Consider the following 23,703-nt stretch of genomic DNA (forward strand, 5'->3'; position numbering starts at 1 on the left):
CATCACACAAATGAGAAGATATGGTAGTTTAATTCTCCTTCTGGCAGAATAATATGTTGTGTTTATAATAACCTCAAAACTAGCACCAAGAGTAACTTCCAAGAGAGGGCCCTAAAGACCTTTCGTATAGTTATATTGCTACGTGTCTTACATATTCCTACAAGTAATAGTCTCAGTAGAAAATATAGTCAGTTAAGCAGTCAATACTAGGAAGATGGAAGTATATTAATCAAGAGTTCAGTGAAAGTATAGTAATTATCATAAACATCCTGAGAAATCCTTTCTGCATTCTATTCACGCTCCCCAAACTCTATGTTCTATTTTTAATATCCTCAGTCAGTTTATAACTCACAATCCTTGCAGAGAGTAGGGAGAGGGAAAGTCTTCTTTTGCTAACTCAATGGTTCTCAACCTTCCTAGTGGTGTGACCTTTTAATACAGTGCCTCATGTTGTGGTGACATCCAACCATAAAATTATTCTTGTTGCTACTTCATAACTGTAATTTTGCTACTGTTATTAATCATAATGCAAATATCTGCTATGCAGTACATCTGATATGTGGCCCTATGAAAGGGTTGTTCAACCCCAAAAGGGGTTGAGAACAGCTGGCATAAATGTTTCTTAAGGCCTTCATGAAGTTCAGGTGTTTATTAGGACTAGATTATGTTCATCTGAAATTTTTCTCAGTCTACCCATGTCCAACAACAGAAATATTCAAATCACATGTCTTTCCATATCTGTAAGGTGACCTAGTTCCCTTTCTGTCCTGTGGTAAGATACCCCGTCAAAAGCAACTTGAAGAGAGAGGGTTCATTTAGCCTCCAATTCCAGGTTACCTTTCTCATGTCAGGGAAAGTCAAGGCAGGAACTTGAAACATTGGTCTCACTCACAAGGAAGAATAGAGAGAGAATGAATGCATGCCTACCTCTAGGATTTAGCTTTCTTTCTCTACTCTTAATATAGTTCAGAGCTCTCAAGCCAAAGGAATGGTACGGCCCACAGTGAACTACATCCCACACCAATTAACATAATCAAGACAATCCTCCACAGATATGCACACAAAAACGACCTAGACAGTCAGACATAGAAAACTCTTGGAGAGTCTCTTCTCCAGTGATTCTAGATTGTTTCACATTAACAAAACTATCAGAGGAGGCCCCATTTCTACCTAGATACCTAGAGTTTCTCAGTACATTTTGTAAACACTACCATTATCCTCAGTTCTAACATGAAAATCTGATTTTACCTGCCTAATTCAATGATTTTCTCAACTTAATCTTGCTGCCTGCTCAGACACCAAACGATCAATAAATATAATACTTAGGAGAAACACTGATTTAATAATTGGGTCAAGTCCCAAAATCAATGCACTATCACCTTGGGATATTAAGTACCTTTCTAATCCTTACCAGTGAAATCCCTAAGTACTTCTAAGATATTCTATTCACACTCCAGAATACTAAAAAATCAGACAGCTCCCACATGAACATCACTTTCTATTTCATGGTCTCTACAATGGCCTATCAAATAAACCACCTGACTGTGGGAAAATATTGGAAGGGATTAAACATCACGTGTAAGCACTAAGCACCTCTAATGTCAGCGATGGGCAATGCTGAAAGAAGCATTCTGGTCACTACGGGGCCTATGCCGCACTGTGCCGCCTTCTCTCGGGTCTTGGTTTAGTATGTGTATTAGGGCATTAGTCAGGCACAACTGCCTGCACTTTATCTACCCTGGCCTCCCAAAGGGGCAAGCAGGATGGTGTGCCACAAAAGTCATTTCTTTTGTGAGATGAGCCACCACATATGTTTACTGAAAGTAAGATTAATCCCAAACACAACTGTCGCGTCTTTTTTTTAACTGCTGAGGTTTAACTTGGCTTTGGGGGATATGTTAACTTGCCTGTAGAATAGCATCAAGAAGAGGAAGAAGAAACAGGAATCACAAGAAAACTCAAAACCACACACAATTCTGGAGCTTCAGACACTGAGCTGCTAAAACCTTTATCATTCTACCTGCCCACCACCCTGAGAGCATTAACTCATACTCTGAAAAGATTTATACTCTTTGAGAAAGTCAGAAACATGGGGAGCCACTGAGTCCTGAGTGGATGAGTATTGCTGACATGAGCACAGTCATATCAAAATCTCCAAGGCATCATCAGATTCATGGGAATGCCAAGGCCTTCCCTAGGGCAGGCTCAGGAGAATGTCAAGGTCTTCTCCAGGGCAGGCTTAAGGGAATGTGAAGGCTTTCCACTGGTCTAGGCACCAATGTTGACAGTATGCAGAAAGATTATCAACCAGGACTTCATCCCCTCAGATGACTGTAGCCTACAGAGACCTCCCTGCTACCAAGATTAACTTATCCATCTCCTCATTCAGATGTATATGATAAACACACTGAATTTCTGGGCTGCCAATTTGCTCCATTAGAGCAGATGACCCCCCCCCATCCCAGCTTTCCTGGAATGTTCCTGGTTGCCCATCAGGTCAATCCCAAAGCTGTGCAGGTTGCAGCACAAAAAGGGGTGGTTTACAAGGAAAGGGCAATCAGAGAATCAGTCCCAGCTCAGGAAGTGTTCTTTGAGCACCCATCCTGTGCACAGTATTTTGGTAGGTTCTGGGGTGTTCATGTACTGGCTAAGGAGTTCTGTTTGGTGAAAATAAGGCAAGGGAGACTGAAGAGACTGTAATAATGCTAGCGTAGCATTAACCTCAACATCAGAGAATTGGGGAAAAGGTAGCTCCAAAGACTGTCCAGGAATATTCTATAGCAATGCCTACCCACAGAAGTAGCTTAAGCAGCAATCAGCATTTCTTAGTAGTTTTACACAGAGCAGTATATCCTAAAGCCTGGCTTTCAGAAACTCTGCTCTATAGGCCTGGGTTTCATCAACTAATTGTTGGGCTTTGCTTTTGTTGTTGTTTTTTTCCCTAAGAATCTTAGGTGATTCTGATATGGGCAAAAGAAGACTAGTTTAAGTCATGGTAAGAGAAGTACAGCATCCACAGAGGGGTGGTGTACTGTCAACATGACAATTGTACATTTTAGCCCCAATTATGCCTAAGGATAGAAAGCTCCAATTATCATCTTCACCTCAGAGTCTCCTCCCATTAATTCACTGTAGGAAGATGTGTTAAAGTAGTCAAAAGTTAACTGACTGTTTAGGTATAAAGAAAGAACTCACCCAAAGTTCAGTTGTGACAGCACAATTATACTCAGTCACAGGACCTCAGTGGCACAGGGTGAGCAGCAACAGGTGACAACCACCACTTAGCAACCCACCGCCCAGCCCTCTGCTAAAAGCTTTATTACAGGAATTTAGTCACTCTTTGCTGCACCATTTATAGTTAAAGAAACTGAGGCTTGGAGGGGCTCAACCAGGAGTGAGAAATGCAACTAGAATTACAAGAAGGTTAGGACAACTAAACAGTCCTGCTCCAAACAATAAGAGGAGGAAGAACCCTTAGTATCTGCTCTCCACTGGACCACACAGCACAAGCCTTGGACTCCTCTATGTGACTTCCAAGATGGACAATAATTTTTACCTGTTAAGACGAGTTAATCTGAAACCACTAAAGTATGGGATCCATTTAAGGAACTTACAGGCAAACTCTCTGCAAGTTGTGTCTGATGTCTGCCTTCTCCTTATGCAGAATAAAGAGGTCCAGGTGAGTTAAGACCTTTAGCTAAAACTAGTGTCAGTTTTAGGGAGACAGCAAACTGTTCTTTGGCTAGCTCACAAGATTTTTTAAAGTATTATTTATAGTCTCTGCCAATAAGCTTTCTCAGACACAGCTACAAATGCCAATCATCTAAATCAACAAAATTTTCAGAGGATGGAAATATCAAAATGAGACTCTGCCTCTAAGAACATGCCCAGGAACATCATGCTGACAATGTATATGAGCAAGTATTTCATAGAGCAAGTGGGGATAAAGGGTGGCTCACTATGAACATGAACAGAGAGCTTCCAATTTTACTCTGTAAGAATACTGTTCTACCTGGAACCTTCATCCAGTGACTGATGGAAGCAGAGGCAAATACCCACAGCCTCAACACTGAACTAAACTCCTGGAACCAGTGACAGAGAGGGAGGAGTGACGAGAAGACCCTGCTGGTGAAATCTACAAAGACAGCTGACCTGACAAGGGGGAGCTCTTGGACCCCAGACTGATGTCTAAGAGACCAGCAGGGGACTGATCCAGACCCCCTGAATGCAGTTTCAGTGAGAAGGCCTAGGCAATCTCTGGGGTCGTGGGTAAGTGTTTACCATGGCATACTAATGAACTTTGGGAGCCCATTCCACATGGAGGGATGCTCTCTCAGCCTGGACATGGGGGAGGGCCTAGGCCCTGCCCCAGATGAAATAACAGATTCTGGAGATCCCCCATGGAGGGCCTCACTCTCCCTAGGGAATGGTGTGGGGATTGGGTGGGGGTTGGGGGGCTTGTAGAGGGGCAAGGGAGGAGGGGTGGGAGAGGGAGCTAGGATTGACATGTGAAGCAAGTATGTTTCTATTTAAATAAAAAAATAATGGGAAAAAAACGAATACTGTTCTAGATTACCTATACTACTACCTATTCCTCATAACCATGATGGAAAGAATCTGTACCAAATATACCATCATTATTCACATCTACAATTATATACAATTTGGAAAATACTGGTGTCTATCTATATAGTGTTAAAATTCACTTGCCATCTATAGTGAGGTAGACATGAAAAAGGACAATCGTTCTTCACACTAGCATTCCAATTAATAAACCCTGAAAGGGGGTGTGGAGAGATGACTCAGAGGTTAAGAGCATGGACTCCCAGAAGTCCTGAGTTCAATTCCTAGAAACCATTACAGGCTTATAACCCTCTTCTGGTATGCAGACAGAGCACTGTATACAATAAATAAACCTAATTTTTAAAATCTTTAAAAAAAACTCACCTGACATAAAAAATACCTTCCCTATTTACTCAGGACGTCATCTTGACACTCAACTGGGAAGATATAATTTGAATGGCAGAGTGAGGAGGAGTAGGCCTTAGACTCATACCAACCTACATTCTAAGCCTTGGTTTGTTGATTACTTTATAAATTTGTCAGCTATCCCTCTATATGAAATGTAACAATAATAACAATCTCAAATGGTTATAGCAACTGAGTGTGGTTTTCTAAACACTGAACAAATCCAGGACACAGAAACTACTAGTTCACTAGCATACCTGCTAGCAAATATGGATCAAAAATTAACAGTTTGTCATTTTAATAAAAATTAGAAGGTAGAAAGACGACAAAAATCTATTTTGAAGGGGCAATAAAAATTGAGCCTGAGCACATGCACAAGAGTCTGTCCTTCTCTCCCAATTTTTCTGCTGGGGATTTCTTTCTACTTCAAGCATCTTTAAATTCTCCTTCCTCTTGCTCTCATTCAAGCAAACTTCCTCCAACTGGGCTTGATGTTGTTAGGAATATCTGGGAAGCAGTACCCACTACCTAATTTGTGAGTCTACTAGAAAATGAAAACATGGAACCCCTTATTTAGAAAGTTCTAAGAATTCCAAGGCAAAAAGAGCACAACCTCAAACCAAGCCCAAGGCTCTTCCTTTTACTAAGGAGCTCTTCCAAACACATGGCCCTCCGCAGTTGCACACAAAGCTGGTAGTTAGTGGTATAGACAGCAGTGGACACATGGTAAAAGAAAGAAAGAACAGGGGCATGCTGTAACATAACTTCATCCTGTAAAATTTTCAAAATGACAACAGAAAATCATTCTGTCTGGACCTATATAATAAAAGCCTCCCACCTCCTTGTTAAAATAATTCAAGGAGTTTTCCTCCCCATAGTGCCACATTGCAAGGACCATTGAAAGGATGGCACTACCAAGGCTCTGCACAGCTAAGCCATGTGAGTAAGAAGGGGTAAACCTAGGGCACATGCATTGGGCAGAGACATTTTTGGGTTGTTGGAAATGGGATTGTGCCATATGTCCCCAAGGGTGTAGACCACCATGCCGCTAACACTGCATGGTAACTGTCTGAGCACCTAGACTTAGCAAGCCCTGCTTTAGACACTTGTGGCTGGTGATGGCTTTGCTTTGCAAGCTTCTTGATTATTGCAGCACAGGCAATGATTGTTACTGTACCCACCTAGCAGCCTATCAATTGTCTGAAGTTGCTGAAGCCTACAGAAGCTTAAGATCCTGTTCTATATCAAGTCCAGTGGATGCCATAGACAGCTTTAAGTAACAGAACCCAAACGGTACTATCTTCTTATTTTTAGTGTGTCTACTTCCACACTGTGATGATGCTAAACCCTCCCTCAAAGAAACCTCAGCAGAGCTGAGTTTGTGTCCAGAACAGCAGGCGGGCGGGAGAGAAGCAGGGAGTGCAGAAGGCATCAACAAGTGGTTCCCCAGTCTGACTTTCTGACAATTTCAGTGCATCTTCAGCAGCCTCTGGGTGCCTGGGGCACCATCCTATTTCCAACAACCCAAAAAATGTCAGAACCTCGCCAGGCCTCCCATGGTGCCAGAGGAAGAGGGAGAAATGAACTGGCTTTGGCTGGAAAGTTCTGGTCCAGAGAGAGGACAGAAGGTGGGGCGTTTACCACTAGGGGACCCAGACCGCAGAACAGACAGCCAGAGTGGCACGCACCCTCTACTCTGACGAAACCCTTGTTCCATCCAGCCCTCTCTGGGCCTGTCAGACCCACCTAAGCACCTGAGCCAGCTGCATCTGTGTGCACTGCCAGATAACTAGGTAAGGATCAGGGAGTCAATGAGTGCAGGTAAGAGAACACAGAACTGAAGAGACAAGCAAACTCAATGGGATTGTTTGTGGACTTTTAGTTCTATTTTGCTTTGTTTTGTCAGTTTTTGTCTTATTGGTGTTTTGCCCATTTGTTTGGATTTCATTTTTTGAAAATCTTGTGAATTTCTTGTATTTCTGTTTGTTTCCTGTCTTACTTGTTTGAAGAAAGAGAGAGAAAGAACCTAATGTTATGTGGGTAGGGAGGTGGTGAGGATCATAGAGGAGTTTGAGGAGGGGAAGATATAATCAAATATACTGCATGAAAATTTTTAATAAAAATATTTTTAAAAGTTGGAATTCAGTTCATTTCTAACTAAAACCATGGCTATAAACAGCAATCATTAAGTTTTGGGGGGGTGGGAGTTTGAGACAGGGTTTCTCTGTAGCTTTGGAGCCTGTCCTGGACTCTCTTTGTAGACCAGGCTGGCCTCAAACTCATAAGAGATCCTCCTGTCTCTGCCTCCCGAGTGCTCGGATTAAAGGCATGCACCACCTCCCAATGTCATTGTAATTGTTAATAATCATTAATAATTCAAACATACTGGATTAAGTCATGTTTTGTGGGCTATTCTGTGATACTAGAACCATTCTAAGATTGTTTACTTTGGAAGATGTGGATTTCCAATGGTCTGAAACATCTGAAGACATGGCACATATATCAGAATGTAAAGACATGCATACAGACTTTAGGAGGAGATCTCCTACCCACGGCACCACAGAGCATGCCAGGTCAACAACCTGACGCAGATGGCTACTGTGACAGGAGAGTCCTACTAGAGTGACTTCTGGTGTTCCAGTACAGACATAGTAATAAAGCAAAACAGACAAGCTGGTCTTGAGCATGCTACTTTATGTAAATCTCACTGTGCAGCATCAGTTCCTCAGATCTAGCTAAAAACCCACAGCAAAAGCATCTCCTCAAACCCAGCAATGCAAAGAGAAAAATGTGTTTTGACCCTCATAAATCATCTTGAAATGCATTTTCCCTTTTGCAATAGTCTCTATTGGAATAAAAATTGCCTGAACACTAGGAAATGTGCTGAAGTTCAGGAGTGAAATTAAGCAAAAGTCTTCTAAAACTATCTTAGAACTCTACCTCTTTCTGCCTATTTTTGACACCAGGAGCTACATATTAGCACCTAAGCTGATGAGCCTGTGAGACTTGATCCCATGGCTGACTAGAAGTGCCAAGCACTGAGCCTCTGCCAAGTCCTCCTTCCACCTCAGGTGTGCCATCCAGAGAACCAGCGTCCTGTTGACTTGCTGTGCCTGTTCCACACTCAGGCTCCTGGTGTCTCCTGCCTCCTTCCAGACTGCCTTACCTAATTCCCATATTTGCTGTCATCTCCCTTCTTCTCATTGGGTTTCTTTCTTTAAACGTACAAGCTCACTTCAACTCTGACCACCTAAAACACATCCTTGTTCACTGTGCTTCTCTCCCAAACCACCTCTTTCCTCCCAGAGGAGAAGGCATCTCACTTCCTGACCTGCCATTCTTTCTCTTCCTTCTAACCCAGACTGTCCCCACCTGCTATCATATTAGCACTCACCTTGCTTCGGATCACAGAACCTTCTAATTCCAAACCCAATTCTTATCTCAAGACCTTCTGCCTAGCTGCACTGTCACCCATACCCATTGTCAGGGGACTTAGGAAGGTCTGCCTTTAGGATGGTTCTCTGTCTTTTCCAGGGATCTCCACTACTGTTAAGCAGCTTATCAAACACCTATTACCAAAGAAAAAAGAACTGTAAATATATTCCAATAAGATACTTAAATTCATGGGGAAAGATATAACTTTTAAAGTGTACAAAGAGAAAAGTACTAATACTTTATCAAGCAGAAGAAAAAAGTTACCTTAAAACATCACTTTTTAATAGTTTTAACCTGCTATCTTTAAGTTGGCCAAGAATAGGACAGTAACACATAGTTGTTCACATGGCAACATGCAATATAGCACAGATGCTGGCCTGCAAATACCCGTGGGTGAATATATAATCAGAGGAGAGTGGGGTGACAGAAAGAGGGCTAGTTTCGTAGCTAAATGTTTTAATCCTGGCCCAGCACTAAACACATGCATTATCTTAGGGAAACTCTCTCTTAGGCGTATTTTCACAAATAATTGTCACTTCCAACACAGGTTCTGAAAACCTATGAGGGCTCTTTGATAATACAAATATTTACCAAGTTGCTTAGAATTGTTTTAATGGTAGACTTATAAAATTTCAGTTAATACCATATTTATTTCATAAGGCATTTATTGAATCTGATCAGAGAATAAAGGATCTCAGGACTAGGAATGATGCTCAGTAATAAAGTACCCTCCAGTACAGCACATGTAGTTCAGTGGTAGAGTTTTTCCCTTGAATTTACAAAGCTCTGGGTTTTACCCCAAATTCCATCCACCAAAATAAAGAAGGGAGAAAAAAAGAAATAAAAATATCTTGTCACATACTTATAGACTAAAGCAAAACCCAGAAAATGTGCACTTAACATACACCAACTTTTGAAAAGTTAAACACATATTAGGTTACTATTATATAGGCAAATGATGTTTCTACCTAAAAGGAACCTATTGTCCAATGTTTAAACTACTCTATTTGAAATCAGTTCCATTTAGCATCTGAGCTGCCTGGTATGTCCAGCTAAGACATCCTAAATACCATGACATGCAGCAATTAAAAGACAAACATAAGCCACTCTATTTTCTCACAGTGTCCTAGGAAGAAAGGACTAAAGAATGATGAGAAACTTATGGTACAAACGAGGTAAAGCTTTATTTATGTCGCTGCAAAAAAATATAACGTGATCTCATGGTAAGGCTAAATAAATAACAATTTGTTCTAAAAAAAAGATCAAGGAACAAACATAAAGGGAAATGCAGGGTTGATGAAGATGAAGGCATAGTAACTACCTACTATAATGATTTCTCTAAATTTTGCTATGACTACTCTCTAATCTACACACAGCATGATATATTCACCCAATGTCTGAAAAACTAAAATCATCTTAAGTTGCCTATGAAATGAGACCACCATCCACAGTGCTAACACTTCTCAGGTGCTACTCCCGCTGGGTTTAATCCATAACACAGTAGGAAAGAGAGGAAGGACAGAAGGAAGAAAGATACATAAAGATCATCATGAACCAGAATAGCAAAACACAAAGCTTGCACTATCATACATCAAGAGGTTTTGTGAAGCTGGTAATTATGGTACTGCAGCATCAGGAAGGAACAGACAAAACAGTGGAATAGAGGAGAAAGCACAAAAATAGATTCATCTGTACAAACAGATCAAAAGAACAGAACAAAGGTATCCATGGGGCTGGTGGACGGCTCAGTCAGTAAAGTGCCAGCATGACCAGCACAAAGACCTGATTTAGATCCCAGGAAAAAATGCTAGGCATGATGAATAAACAAGGAAGCCAAACGCTGCCTTTCACCTACGTAAGCATTTCATCTATGACCAAGATGGCAAAGCAGAGCAATGAAAAAAAAATTTTTTTTAAAAATGGTGCTGTGTCCTTATGTGAGAAGTAAATCCACCTTTCATCAAATACAAGGTCAATTCTTGGTGGACTGTAGATCTAAATGTAAAGCAAGCTTTCAAAAGATAGCCCAAAGGATCACATGATAACCTTCAAGTAACCCAACCGTTAAGACAGAAAAGATGTGATTGAAGTTTAACAAATAAACTCTGTGTAACCACTATCAAGTCAAAAGACAGGGTATCATTGGCACCCAGGACTCTGCACCCTCATAGCCTCAGCCATGAGCACGTTTTTCTCAGAAGATGCTCTTCACAGAATAAAAAGGTAATCTATAAACTTGAAGCAAATATTAGGATTTATATCCAAATATACATAATGAACTCTTTTAATCAATGATTTTAAAAATTCATTATAATATGAATAAAACCTTGCAAAGGTGAAAGACGGCTCGGTCCATAAAAACAAGTTGCTACCAAGCTAATAGAGACCGGTTCAATCCCTAAACCCACACAATGGAAGGAGAGATCTGACTCTGGCTCTGTCCTTTGACCCCCACAGCTAGCTATGGCATGACACTCACACACACAAGGAATAAAGTAATAAACAAGTTAGAAGCCTCAAAGAGGTACTTTGTGAGAAAGGATCACCCACATGGCCAAACCACAAAATGGGTTATTAGTGCCAGTACTTACCAAGAAAATGCATGCATACTAGAACCATAAAGGATACCACTGAGTACACACCAAAATGTTTACAACTCCGAGGACTAACAGCACTGAGTGCCAACAAGAAGCTAATGTGAACTTCATATATTTGATGGGCATGTGGGTGTCTACAACCACTGAGAAAACTATTCTGTGGCATCTTATACAGCTCAACATATACTCTATGACACATAGCTCTACTCTGGGTCTACAGCCAAAATTTAAAAACATACTAGAATATTCACTTGAAGCAATGTAAGAATCACCAGTTTAAAAAAAAGAAAAAGGAAAAAGACATAATCTAAGATGAACAAAAAATAGGCAATACAGAAAAAAATAGCATCAAACAAATAAAAGCATCCTTATAATTAATACGCTAAGAAAGTTAGGAGTAAAGATTCAATCCATGGAAAAAGAAGCGCACATGATCATAACAACAACAAAAAGCCACTCAAAATCAAAAACATGATCATCAAAATACAAGCTATGAATGCCTAGCAATTAAAAGTCAAGAGAATAGGTCACAAAATAAAGGAACAATAAAATGAAGAACATAAGCAAATTAGAAGAAAATTCTAAGAAGCCAACTTACACAGAGAAAGATAAAAACTTGGGGGATTCAAGAGAAAAGGAAATTCTGAAAGACAAGATTGAAGAAATGTTCCCCAACAAAGGGCAGGAATGACCTATGTCTCCTGAATGAAAAGACCTGAGAAACACACAGGGGCATTCTTTGTTTTGCTTTTTGAGAGTCTTTTTACACAGCCTGAACAAGCCTTGGATTTTCTCTCCTCCTGCATTAGCCTCCTGAGTGCTGGGATTACAGGCATGCACCCCATGCTGGCCTAGCTCTATCTCTCCATCCCTCACATAAAATACATGCATAAATATAAAATATATATGCATACTTACTTTTCTAATAAATTCCTTAATATCGTTTATAAAAAGTCAGAAGCACAAGCAAGCTATGAAAGATGTGCTAGCCTCTCCACCAAAAACCCTCAAACTAGAGGATTATGAGGCAAAGCCCTTAGAATGCTGAGGAAATGACTTTTTCAATCTAGCCTCCCATCAGCAGAAAAATGCCCATGTCCGAATAAAGCCATTTCTAATATACAAGTTTCCAAAACTTCATCTCCCATCATATTTTCCTAGCAAGTTTCTAGAGGCTTGATTACTAACTGGAGGAGTGTCCCAAGATAAAGATGGAAATGCAGAAACAAACTCCGGCACAGAAGCTTAGCAGAAGGGAGCCCATGGCTCCAGCAGCACAGCAAAATCCAGGGACTAAACTAGTTAGCTGCAGCAGCAGCAAAGATAACTCCAGAAAATCCCAACAAGAAACAGAAAACATTCCTGACAGACATATGGCAGAAGTTCTGAAGATTATAATTATATAGAAAATTTGGCCTACTACTGTGAAGGTTACAAAACAAGAATCACATGGCTTGCCCCACCTATGAATGTTTTTGGTCCTAGGAAGGTAAACCAGACTATTAATTTAACCATTTCCCTCAAACTGTGATACAGCCATATGGGGAGCACAGCAGCAGAGAGGGGAGCTGCATCCATCTACCATTGGAGGAACTCGAACAATAGCACCAAGAATTAACTATGAAGGCACGCCTGTGAAGTGCTTTATTTTAAACTACAAAGGGAAGGACAGGAACTAGAAACAAAGGTTTCTGGGAACCAGAATAAGACACAACACACTGAAATAGTTCTTGATGTGAAAAAAAATTGACATTTCTAATTTTAATCTATATTTCAGCTACTTATAGAAATTTTGTTAATGTAATCACAGCTTGGGGTTAGGAATTTTGCTAAGTAGTGGGGCACTTACCCAACAAGTCAAAGCCCCAAGGTTCACTTCTCAATACTGGGATGAAAAATTACTTAGACACCCTCACCTAAGGGTCTAGGAAAATAAATAGTAGGGTGTGAGTGAGGAAGTTATGAATTCCTTCATTTTTAATTTACATAAAATGTTTCAACTGCAACCCTTGCCTCCATAAAGAAAGGTAAGTTAATGTCTCAAAACTGTTTTCCCCCCACTTGGGCCCCAACCATCATCTTTTACTATCCAGATCTCCAATAATTATGATTATTAATACTCTAATATTTAGCTTACTGTTTTATTATTTATTAAAACTACTGGGCCATCCTTTAGTATTTCCATATTCCTATTCGTAGCATTAGTCTCTCAATTCTTTTGAAGACTCCACACAGAAGCAGCTGATCAGTCAATAATCTTATCAATTATCTCACGGCTTTATCAGTTCTGTCCTACCTTCCTGCCACAGTTGTTGCAATGATCTTCCACCCCTAAGTCAATCCTTATTCCATGCACAATCTATAAAGAACTCTGTCTATGCTGTCCTCCCCATATTTCTCTACTTGCATTTTTTAATTGAATGTGTATGGGTGTGTTGCCTGCATACGTTTGTGCACCTCTTCTGTGCCTAGCACCCTGAGTCCCTAAGAGAGCACTAAAGGCCCTGGAACTAAAGTTACTGATGGTTATGAGCTGTTGAGTCGATACTGAGTATCAAATGCTGGTCCTCTGGAGGAGCAACCAGTGCTCCCAAGCACAGAACCATGGCTCCAGCCCTACTTTCATAGACCATGTGTTCTCTTGCTCCTACTGTTCATCCCATGAATTCACAACATGGTATACAATATGAATGTTCATCTACCTCACTTTATCACACTAGATGGTCAACTCCAGGGCAGCAGGGACATTGTCTTGTCCACTGAAATATCGTTGTTGTTTAGGAAAGTTCCTAGCACAAATTAATGTATCAAAAGTGATATAAGTGAATAAACTAAGGAATTCCATTCATTTAATTCAAAAAGCTCATGTATTACTGACATGCAGACTGTAGTAATGATCAGAAAAGGAGAAAGAAGAAACACTCAGGAAGGACTCTAAGTGCAGACTTGATGAGTCAGGTTTTCAGAACAGATAAAGTAGCATTTAAGTGTAGATGTCAGGGATCAATCTAAAAATGTACAACATGTGACCAAGGTATATAGGGTGAGAGAAATGAGTAGAACACTCAGAAAGCTGGAAACCAAGTTTTCAGTGTTATCTGAATGTAGGACAAAATAAGGAAGGTCAGAGAAGTAAACAGAGAGAAAATGAGAAGAGCTTTGGGGCGAGAACATGGCAGGTAAAGAAATCTGCCATCAAACCAAGAACCCAAGTTCAGTTCATGGAACCTGCATGGTGGATGGAGAGCCTACTCCTGCAAGCCATCCTGACCCCCACACAAACCCCGTGAAGCATTCTCTCCAAATAAATAAATAATTGTGGTTTGGAGGGGGAGTTCCTTGGGGAGTGGCTGGAGGTATAGATCAATTAGTAGAATGCTTCACTAGCTTGTGTAAGACGCTGGGTTCAATCCCGCCAACAAGCATGTAATTCACACCTATAATCATGAGATGGAGACAAATGGATCAGAAGTTCAAAGTCATCTGATATCGTACGTCCCAGGCCGTTTTGTCTCAAATAATAATAATAATAATAATGGAGGGGTCACAGGATTAAGTCATGTTAAGGTGCTTTAAATTTACCCTGAAAACTAAAACGCAGCCTCAGGGCTTGAGCAGAAAATCTGTCCTGGCTGATATGTTGTTAACTTGACCAAGCTAGATTCATTTGGAAAGAGGGACTCTCAATTGAGAAAATGCCTCCTTAAGATTGGGTTATGAGCAAGTCTGTCGAGTGTTTTCTCCATTAATGATTGATGTAGAAGTCTAGCTCCCGGTGAATGGTGCCACCCCCGAGCTGGTGGTCCTGAGTTATATAAGAAAGCAGGCTAAGAAAGCCATGAGGAACAGGCAAGTAAGCAGCTCCCCTCCATGGACTCTCCATCAGCTCCTGCCTCTGGGTTATTGCCTTGACTTCCTGTCCTGACTTCCTTCATGACTGACTGTGATGTGGAGGTGTAAACTGAAATATACATACCCTTTCTTCCCCAGGTTACTTTTGGTCATGGTGTTTTATCAGAGAAAAAGAAAAACCCCTGACTAAGATAAGTATGAAGAACAAATTGACAGAATAAGACAGAAAGCAGAGGGGAGCTAAAACAGTAGGAATAGAGAGGGGAGCATTTCCTGTTGGTTTAGATCACCTCAGAACCACAGCACACAGCGAGTAATGAATGGCCTGTACCATTTCTACTCCTTGTTTCAGTAACTACTGGTCTCTGTTCTCCATGACATCCTAGTGTTTGGGTCTGTTTGTTGGTTTGCTTTAACTAAATGTGAGAATAAATATGGACAGATGCTTTTTAGTACTAAAAAGTTCTCTTTTTGTTTGCTGTTATTTTGTGAATCTTGCTTTTTGTTGTTGTTGTTTGGTTTTTTGTTTGTTCATTGAGACTACACAGCCCTGGCTGTCCTGAAACTCACTCTGTAGACCAGGCTGGCTTTAAATGCACAGATATCTGCCTGTCTCTGCCTCTGGAGTGCTGGGATTAAAGGCATCTGCCACAAATCCTAGCCAAGAGGTTCTTTTTCCAATTCCCTACATTCCTGATATCCACCTCAGCCTTTCAAACTTACATTTTCTTGCTGAGAGGCCGAGGACTTTGCTTCCTTTACACTGGGAAAGTGTGCGCACTACCTTCCTGTCTTGGAGTTCATACTGAAAGCCCCTCTGCAGACACGATGGACTTGTTCAGTTTTGTTGTAAACTGACTCACCAAGCCATGAACAACTGAAAGCTTCCTGGTGTGTGGTGATAAGAACAATAAAATAAAACTTAAAAAGAATTTGTTTAAGGAGGGAGTGTTAGGGTGAGGCCAGTAAGACTTAGTTAGCCAGTAGGAAGGCTAACTAGATGGTTTGGGGTTAAAGATATGAGAGCAGCAGAACACACTCAGGTTTCTGGTTTTCCAGAGCAAGGTGAACAGTGGTTTTACTGAAATGAGGCACAAACACAACTAGCTGGTTTCACAGGACAGTTTAACAAGTTGACTCAGAGGTGCTTATGATACTTCCATGTGAACTGAGCCAAACAAGTGACACTCAGGGAAAAGATATGGAGTAGAGAATCCTTAATATACGAAATGGGAACCATAGGGGGGAAAAATCCATGGAGGTTACTCATATCGGATGATACACAGAATAGCCTAGGAGCACAACAGTCAGGAGACAGAAGGGAGAGCAAATAATGGCAAAGACCAACATCCCACCCCCACCCCAACACACACACAAGCACACACACACACACACATACACACACATGCACACACACACACACACACACACACACACACACACACACACACACACACGAAGGGGTTAGAGGCAGAAATAGTAACAGTGCCTAATACTAGAACAGATCAGGAGGTAATTTAAGGAGAATATTTTATCCTTTTAACTTCAGTAAGCATAGCAAGAGTGGTTTCAGTGACAGAGCAAAAATAAAATGCTTTGTCTTACAGACATAAAACTAAGTAAAGGTAAACTGCAAATACACAAACACCAGGCAAAAGTTTGGCTAGAGAGAAGAAAAAGAATGAAAGTGCATACAAAGTAAAGTGAATGTTTTAGTGCATAACTGGAGTACACTGAAATGCTTTGTTGTAGAAGTCAGTTTATACAGTTTGATGCAAGAAGCAGATTGCTCAGTCTACAGAGTAAGATCTCTGAGAAAGTCACAGGATGAGCTTTTACCGCAGGAGGTAGGGTCACGTTCATCTCAGGATAATAACAATCAACAATACAGTAAAAATCCTCTAAGAGTTCTCCTTACAAAGGAAAACACTGATGCCTGTCTATTCAACTTTACAATACAATAAATATAAATGTGAAGCAAGCACCTTTATAAGTAATATGTCAAAAGACAAAATGAAACAGAGGTGCTTAACTTAATGGTGGATAGTCTTTTAATTTGTTACAACTCAGTGGAGATAAATTTGATAGAATGTATCAAAATCATAAATACAGGCTAACTTCATTTCTGAGAATTTAGCCCAGGAGACAATTTTAACATATAGGAAGAGGTTTAATATGTACACTCTCTGGACACTACCTTAAACTGGGGAGTAGACAGGGAAATCATAAGCAAGAGTAATTTACAACTGTTAGCACAACACCCAGTATAGTTAACTTACAAATTACAGGAACATATCAGATAAAACACAAAAATGTGTGTAGTGTTACATGAGACTTTTAAAGTGCACAAATATATAATACCATTATGCTTCTGAAAATGCATTAAAGTACTAAAAGAAAGTATTAAGTGGTTAAAAATTTTTGATTACATTAGGAAAAAGAAATTGAGTAATTTCTTTCTGTGTCTACTCCACACTTCTTTCTCTTATTAAGAAAACAAATAATAAATAACATAGTTTAAATTTATAAAGGTCAGCATTAAGGAATCCTCTACAACATGAACTACTTTCAGCTTCTATGAGTTCCAACTAAAACCCTCATTTCTAACTGATTTTCTACTTGGTCTGTGCCTATTGCTGAGGAGCAGCTGTACACACTGCTCTCTCCAGGGCAGAGCCCTTGCTCCCCCGGCTCTCCTACGAAGTCTTCAGTCCTCTAGCTCTTCCAAAGCTCACCCCACATTTCCTAGCTACAGTAGCCCTGCCTTCTTGATCAGCCATAGCACCAGTCTACACTATTTACCTAGTACTCTTTACAAGACATCTTCCCAGAATTCCTTAGAGTAACACTTGAAACTCACACAGAACATGTCTTCTATGTTCTCTGCCTACGCAGCCAATTTTTCTGTCTAGAGAAGATAAAAGGAGTATAATATCCTCTCAGGGGATGTTTCTCATTATGATGAGACCATACTAGAAGTAACTGTTGAGGCTACAGAGGATAAGAATGCTAGAATGCCTGCAATGAATAGTCATTTTCTGGATTATAACATCTCAACGCTGAATTAACTGATAGACGTTTCACATACAACTTCAAGTGTACTTGGTTTTAATTTTTTTCTTTCATCTTGGAAGTTTCCTCTAATAAAATTTAAGCAACTCATTCTAAAAGAAAAGGCTGGCTGGCTTCCAGGAGGGAGTAAAGGAAAGTTAAATATACTTTGAAGAAGGACTAGAAAAACAAGACAAAATAGATCAAGTAGTATATTCAAGCACACATCTTCACTTGCTTCAAATACTAATCCTACAGAAAAACATGATTACTCTTCAAGAAAAACAATGTCCAGAGACTCTCAATAGTACTGAAGGTGTATTGGCCCTGTTAGTTTCACAATTATTTCAAAAGGAAATGAAAACTCAAAACTGAAATTGCTTCAGCTTGAAGATAAAAGGAACACACAAGAGACCAGAAAGCATCAAAGATGGGAGTATTAAAGAAAAAGACTCAAAACAGTGAGCTACACACATATTCAAAGAAGTCAATAGGAAAGACATCTTTAATAAAATTGCAATGCAATTAGATTTTTTAAAAACTTGAATGTGTCTTACATATCTAAATAAGGATTTGCAATGACTCCACTGGGAGTCACAATCTGACAGAAGACTTCCCTCCATGCTTTCCATCTAATGAAATGACAAACATGCTGCTGCTACATATGAAAATGACTGCTACTTACCCTGCTGTAACCAGAGTCAATACATTCCATTTCTACTTTACAGTCTTAACGTATACACAAATATCCTGCTGGTTTAATAAATTCTGTTTTAATGTATTTTTAAATATGCTAGTTTGAACATTTAAAGATAACGCATTTTAAAGAGTCAATCCATATAAATTCATAGTTTATACTTTACAGAATTCATATTGGACAATTACATAATAACCTATATAAATAACCTATAAAATGCTTGTTCTGTAAATACAGGACTGCCAATTTGTCTTTTTCTCATCTAGCATGTCAAACCTACTGAGGTGAAGCTTAAATTAAAATACAGAAACTTAGAGCTGGGCAGTGGTGGTGCACGCCTTTAATCCCAGCACTTAGGAGGCAGAGGCAGGCGGATCTCTGTGAGTTCGAGGCTGGGCTGGACCAACAGCCTCCAAAACAATACAGAGAAACCCTGTCTCGAAAAACCAAAAAAAAAAAAAAAATACAGAAACTTTATTTTAATTCTAGGCCTAAAATGCAATGCTCATAACACTCACCTTAGTAAAAGAGAATGATATATTTAAAGAATATCTGTTATCTATGGGAACCTTAGAAATATAAGTCTCATCGTCAAATTCATCCACTGCCTAATAAAAATAACTTTGCCAAATTGAGTAATGGGAAATTTATATTGCTGACCTATTTTACTGGATATAATAATAAGTAACAAAATTAGAATTATTTTTGTCTTCATATATCTTTGTCAACCATCTACCCAACAATGAAATGGTTGAGTTATCATCTGATATATATAGATACCAAAATATAATTAAAACCAGCATCATTTTACTAAACACCTGTATCTAAACTAGACATTTTAAGATGACACAATTATAAAAATGATCTCTTTATTCTCTTCAGATTGATGACACAGCACTCAAATCTTATTTCAGCTCTTAGGTTGGAAGGCAATGTCTTGGTATAATCAAAAAATCCTAAAGATATTGTCAGGTTACACGAGAATAACAGGAAAAACAGCCATGTTTGCAGAAGTAACCTGCTAAATAATTATAATGCCACCTGCCTACACTAGCTAAAAGGAAGGGCAAACCTTCAAAAGATTTGTGCTAGAATGATGCTAAAATTCTTTGGCAAGAGACAGAGAAAAAGGGATACAAACTTTTCATTTGAGAATAATTCCATAAACCATAATAAAAGAGAGAAAATTCAAAAATATTCAACAAAACAAAGAATGAGAGGTATCATTCTGTTCATTTCAGCTTTAAAATTCTTTTTTTCTTTTTTTTTTTTTTTTTTTTTTTTTTTTTGAGACAGGGCTTCTCTGTATTGTTTTGGAGGCTGTCCTGGAACTCACTCTGTAGACCAGGCTGGCCTGGAACTCACAGAAATCCGCCTGCCTCTGACTCCCAAGTGCTGGGATTAAAGGCACACCACCAACGCCCAGCTCAGCTTTAAAATTCTTGGTTACTGATCTCTATAGATAGGTACACATCCAGCACCGCACAGCTACAACAGCTTTTACAATCTGTGACTGAGTTCAGGTACAGTAAGCAATAAAATTACTGTTAGAATGACCAAAATTTGTCAATCAATTATCTTTAAATAAAGCTCACAGGTTTATACTGTGTGATCTGGCAAAGAAAAGATAAAGATAAAATCTATTAAATAATACCTGTTCTCAATAAGACAACTCAAATTTCCATCATAAATGGTGTCATTAGAGGTTATACTCTACATCTGTCTTCTTGGTTTGGGAAGCATTTTAATCAGCTATAAACATTCAAATTTTTCAAATAATAAAAACTTTTGTAAGGAAACAATTTTCAAGTCATCAAAAAGTCAAAGGACATATATTCAAGACTACATAGCTTATTTGCAAAAGAATACAACCAGAGAACAGCTTGGTAAAGACAGGCAGAGTTCAAGATGGCAGAATCCCTTCCTTGTTGACCTGAACTGAACACACTAAAACCACCAGCGGTTTTGTGTTTATCCTGCACATGGTAGTAAAACAGAGGGGAAAGCCTCACACAGAAAGCTGAATGGCCCAAAGAAAACCTATGTGTTGACCAGAGCCTAATGGCACATGCAGGTACGCATCTTTTATACTTGATGTGATACACTTACATGGCCCCTGTTGAATCTCTTGGGGACCAACAGTAAAGCAAGTTTAGAACTTCAAATCTTGAGACATCTATAGCAAGATGCTGATCCAATGTGGCTCCAAACATCTTCTGTTTTCCTGGCTCACCTGAAGAGGAAAAAACACTACAGACGATGTGGGAACTGAATTTCTTTCTGTAGTTTTTTTCTAGAGCAACTGTCTGAGAGATTTGGCCCAGTCCTTTGTGAAGTTTGGAGATGAAACACTTGAAGGACTAGTGAAAAACAAATTCAAATGAAAAGATGGAGTGGAAAATATTCAAGCAAAAGATACTCATTATAGGCCAATCTGTGTTTCTAACCCATTAAGTGGGAGGAAATAAAGAAAAGAGAGAAAACGCAGTGTTTCTCCTCCGCCTCCTCACCCCAGCTGTGACTGAAATTCTTGGAGCACCTAACTTCCAAACACACCAGGGGGAGCAACCTGGAAAGCTGAGAGTGTGGCACACTCTGTCCCTGGCTGTATGACCTTGTTAAGCAGCAGGGAGGACTTTCAGATAATACCTTTGTCTAAGACAAGTTTCTGGTGGGTGGATATAAGTTGAAGAAATATTGAAAGCGAAAATGCATTGAACTTATACAAAAACAGAACTCACAGTAATATACCCATTTGGCAAATTGTATCTAATTCTGGTTTTTTTGTGTTTTTTTTTTAAAGGTTTGGGATAGATTCTTTGAAATTAGAAATCAGAAACAGAGGGGGAGAGAAGCAATTTCCAAATAATAGAAAATGTGTTCAAACCAAATACAACACAAACTGCACAGTTCATCTTTCTAGGAAATACTATCCCTAGAAACATAATCTTTAAAAACTAAGATTAGCACAACCAAATTTGAGGAATATTATAACACAGAAATCATAAACTGTTGCCAATAATATTAGCTAGATTCACTTTAATTAACTTCTAAAGTATTTTTTTATTAAATCTTAAATTACTACGGTTATTCTCTATAAGAGCCCTGGACATAAAACTTTCTTTCAAACGCATTCCAATTTAACCAGAATTTACTTGAATGATGTCTGGTAAAACTACCAGAATTTTCTGCAAAGTATGATTGGAGGACAAATCAGTCCCTTACCTGACGTGGCTGTTCATTCACTCGTTGTGGGTCTGACTTCACTTTATTATTGGGGTGATTTGTGACTTTGGTGACTGGTTGCTTGAAAATTGATGCAGTTTGTCTAATTGGCAATGTCGTGTTCAAGTCTGGTTTACCCTGTGAATAGAAATGGGTTTTCATTAATAATATATGTAAACAAAATTGAATCAACACCCTTTTAAATTCAAAATCCATGCCTTTAAATAAGATTACTCCAACTCTCAGTCTGTGTCTGTACTTTAAGTATTCTAAAGGTACATTTAAAATATATTTATTTTGTGTGTGTATGTGCCTGGGTGTATGTATGTGCACCACATGTATGCAAGAGCATGAACAGGTCAGAAGCAGCATTAGAATGGCCTAGAACTGGAGTTACAAATGGTTGTGAGCACTGTGTAGGTGCTGAGAACTGAACTCAGGTCCTCTGTGAGAGGAATATGAGTTCTTCACTGATGAGATATCTCTCCAGTCCCTCCAATAGTACATTTTAAGCACTTTATTATATATTAAGTTTTTCCATAATTAAGGTATACTTTTAATCCTTTGTGATATTAATTATCTAATTAACAGAATACTAAGGATATTAAATGAATATATCAGAGAAGGAATAAGAACTTTAAGACAGCAATTGGGATAACAGTTATTTCTACATTCTAAGACTAGGGACTATTATGATAACTCTTCTCACTAGCCTGGTCCCAATGTTGTGCCAATCCCAAATAACACACAGAGACTCTATTAGTTACAATGCTGTCAACCAATGTCCAGGGCTTCCTATTGGCTAGTTCTGTCTTAAGTATTAACCCATGACTACTATTATATGTATATCTATAAGGTCTTACCAAGGACGCCATCCTCATGGGTCCTCTCTTCCTGGGATCATAGCAACTCTATCCTCTTTACTATATTTCCCAGAATCCTCCTCGACTCCTATTCCCACCTATCTTGCTTCCCTATAGGCCAACAATGCTTTATTTATCAACCAATAAGACAAATATATACATAGGAGGACTTCCCCCCTCAAGGGACAAATATTAGCATTAAATGATATGAGCATGTATATGAAAACCAATAGACAAGCCCAAACTTGGATTTGACCATCAAGTGAGGCCTACCTACCTACATTATGTGAAAATATTCCAAAATCTGAAAGAAAAAAAAAAACACGCCAAAACACTTCTGATGGCAAGTATTTTGTATAAGGAATAAACATCCTGCATTCCTGTTTGGTTTGCAGAGACAGTGTCTCACTACATATCCCAGGCTTGCATAGAAACACATTATGAAGCTCAGGCTGACTGTGACAAGCATGCACCCAGCCTGATAGGCATTCCTTATTTCTGTTAAGTGTCCCACTTCATGCTTTTGGAAAGATTTAAAATCAAAACTTCGAAAAGCCATGTGAAATGTTTATCAAGTTTGAAGAATTCAGCAAATAAAATGTCAGACATGTTTTTTAATAAGGTCAAATTGTAAAACAGAACTCTTGTTAACTTCATTTGCAATACCTAATGGAGTGATATAACAAAAGGACAGGAGAAAATTGTTATTTTGATTCTGACAAAGATATAAAAGCCATACACTGAGAGCAATCCATGCCTTACTTTTTTATGTAGAGGTCCACTCACTAACTTATACTTGCTGAGCTAATGCCTTTACTACTATCTCCATACAGAATCGTAATGTGTAGTTCCGTACTACCAAAGAGTAGGTCTCAAATCTGAGTACACATCAGAATCACCCAAGCTTGTTGGAAGAGGATTGGACATTATACCCAGAGCTTCTGATCCAGTAGGCATGACGTAGAGCCAGGGAACTGGCACTGGTACAGTGCCAATGTATCCTTCCAATAGTGAA

General features: G+C 39.2%; 1 protein-coding gene across 2 annotated transcripts in view; it reads right to left on the reverse strand.

Moving 5' to 3' along the window:
- Mbd2 (methyl-CpG binding domain protein 2) overlaps nucleotides 1–23,703 on the reverse strand; it is a 61,550-nt gene that overhangs the window by 10,969 nt on the left and 26,878 nt on the right. Inside the window, exons 3-4 of one of the 2 annotated variants that reach the window (XR_002383732.2) lie at nucleotides 21,826–21,963; nucleotides 20,710–20,833 (exon numbers count right to left, since the gene is read on the reverse strand). Coding sequence is in view for 1 of the 2 variants with exons in the window: in XM_021229814.2 (XP_021085473.2) it covers nucleotides 21,826–21,963 (138 nt within the window). In the remaining variant the exon portion in view is untranslated. The remainder of the gene's footprint in view (nucleotides 1–20,709; nucleotides 20,834–21,825; nucleotides 21,964–23,703) is intronic. The other variant, XM_021229814.2, reaches the window with a different exon arrangement.

The sequence above is a fragment of the Mesocricetus auratus genome, unplaced genomic scaffold, assembly GCF_017639785.1.
Source record: "Mesocricetus auratus isolate SY011 unplaced genomic scaffold, BCM_Maur_2.0 Super-Scaffold_6730, whole genome shotgun sequence".
Lineage (NCBI taxonomy): Eukaryota > Metazoa > Chordata > Mammalia > Rodentia > Cricetidae > Mesocricetus > Mesocricetus auratus.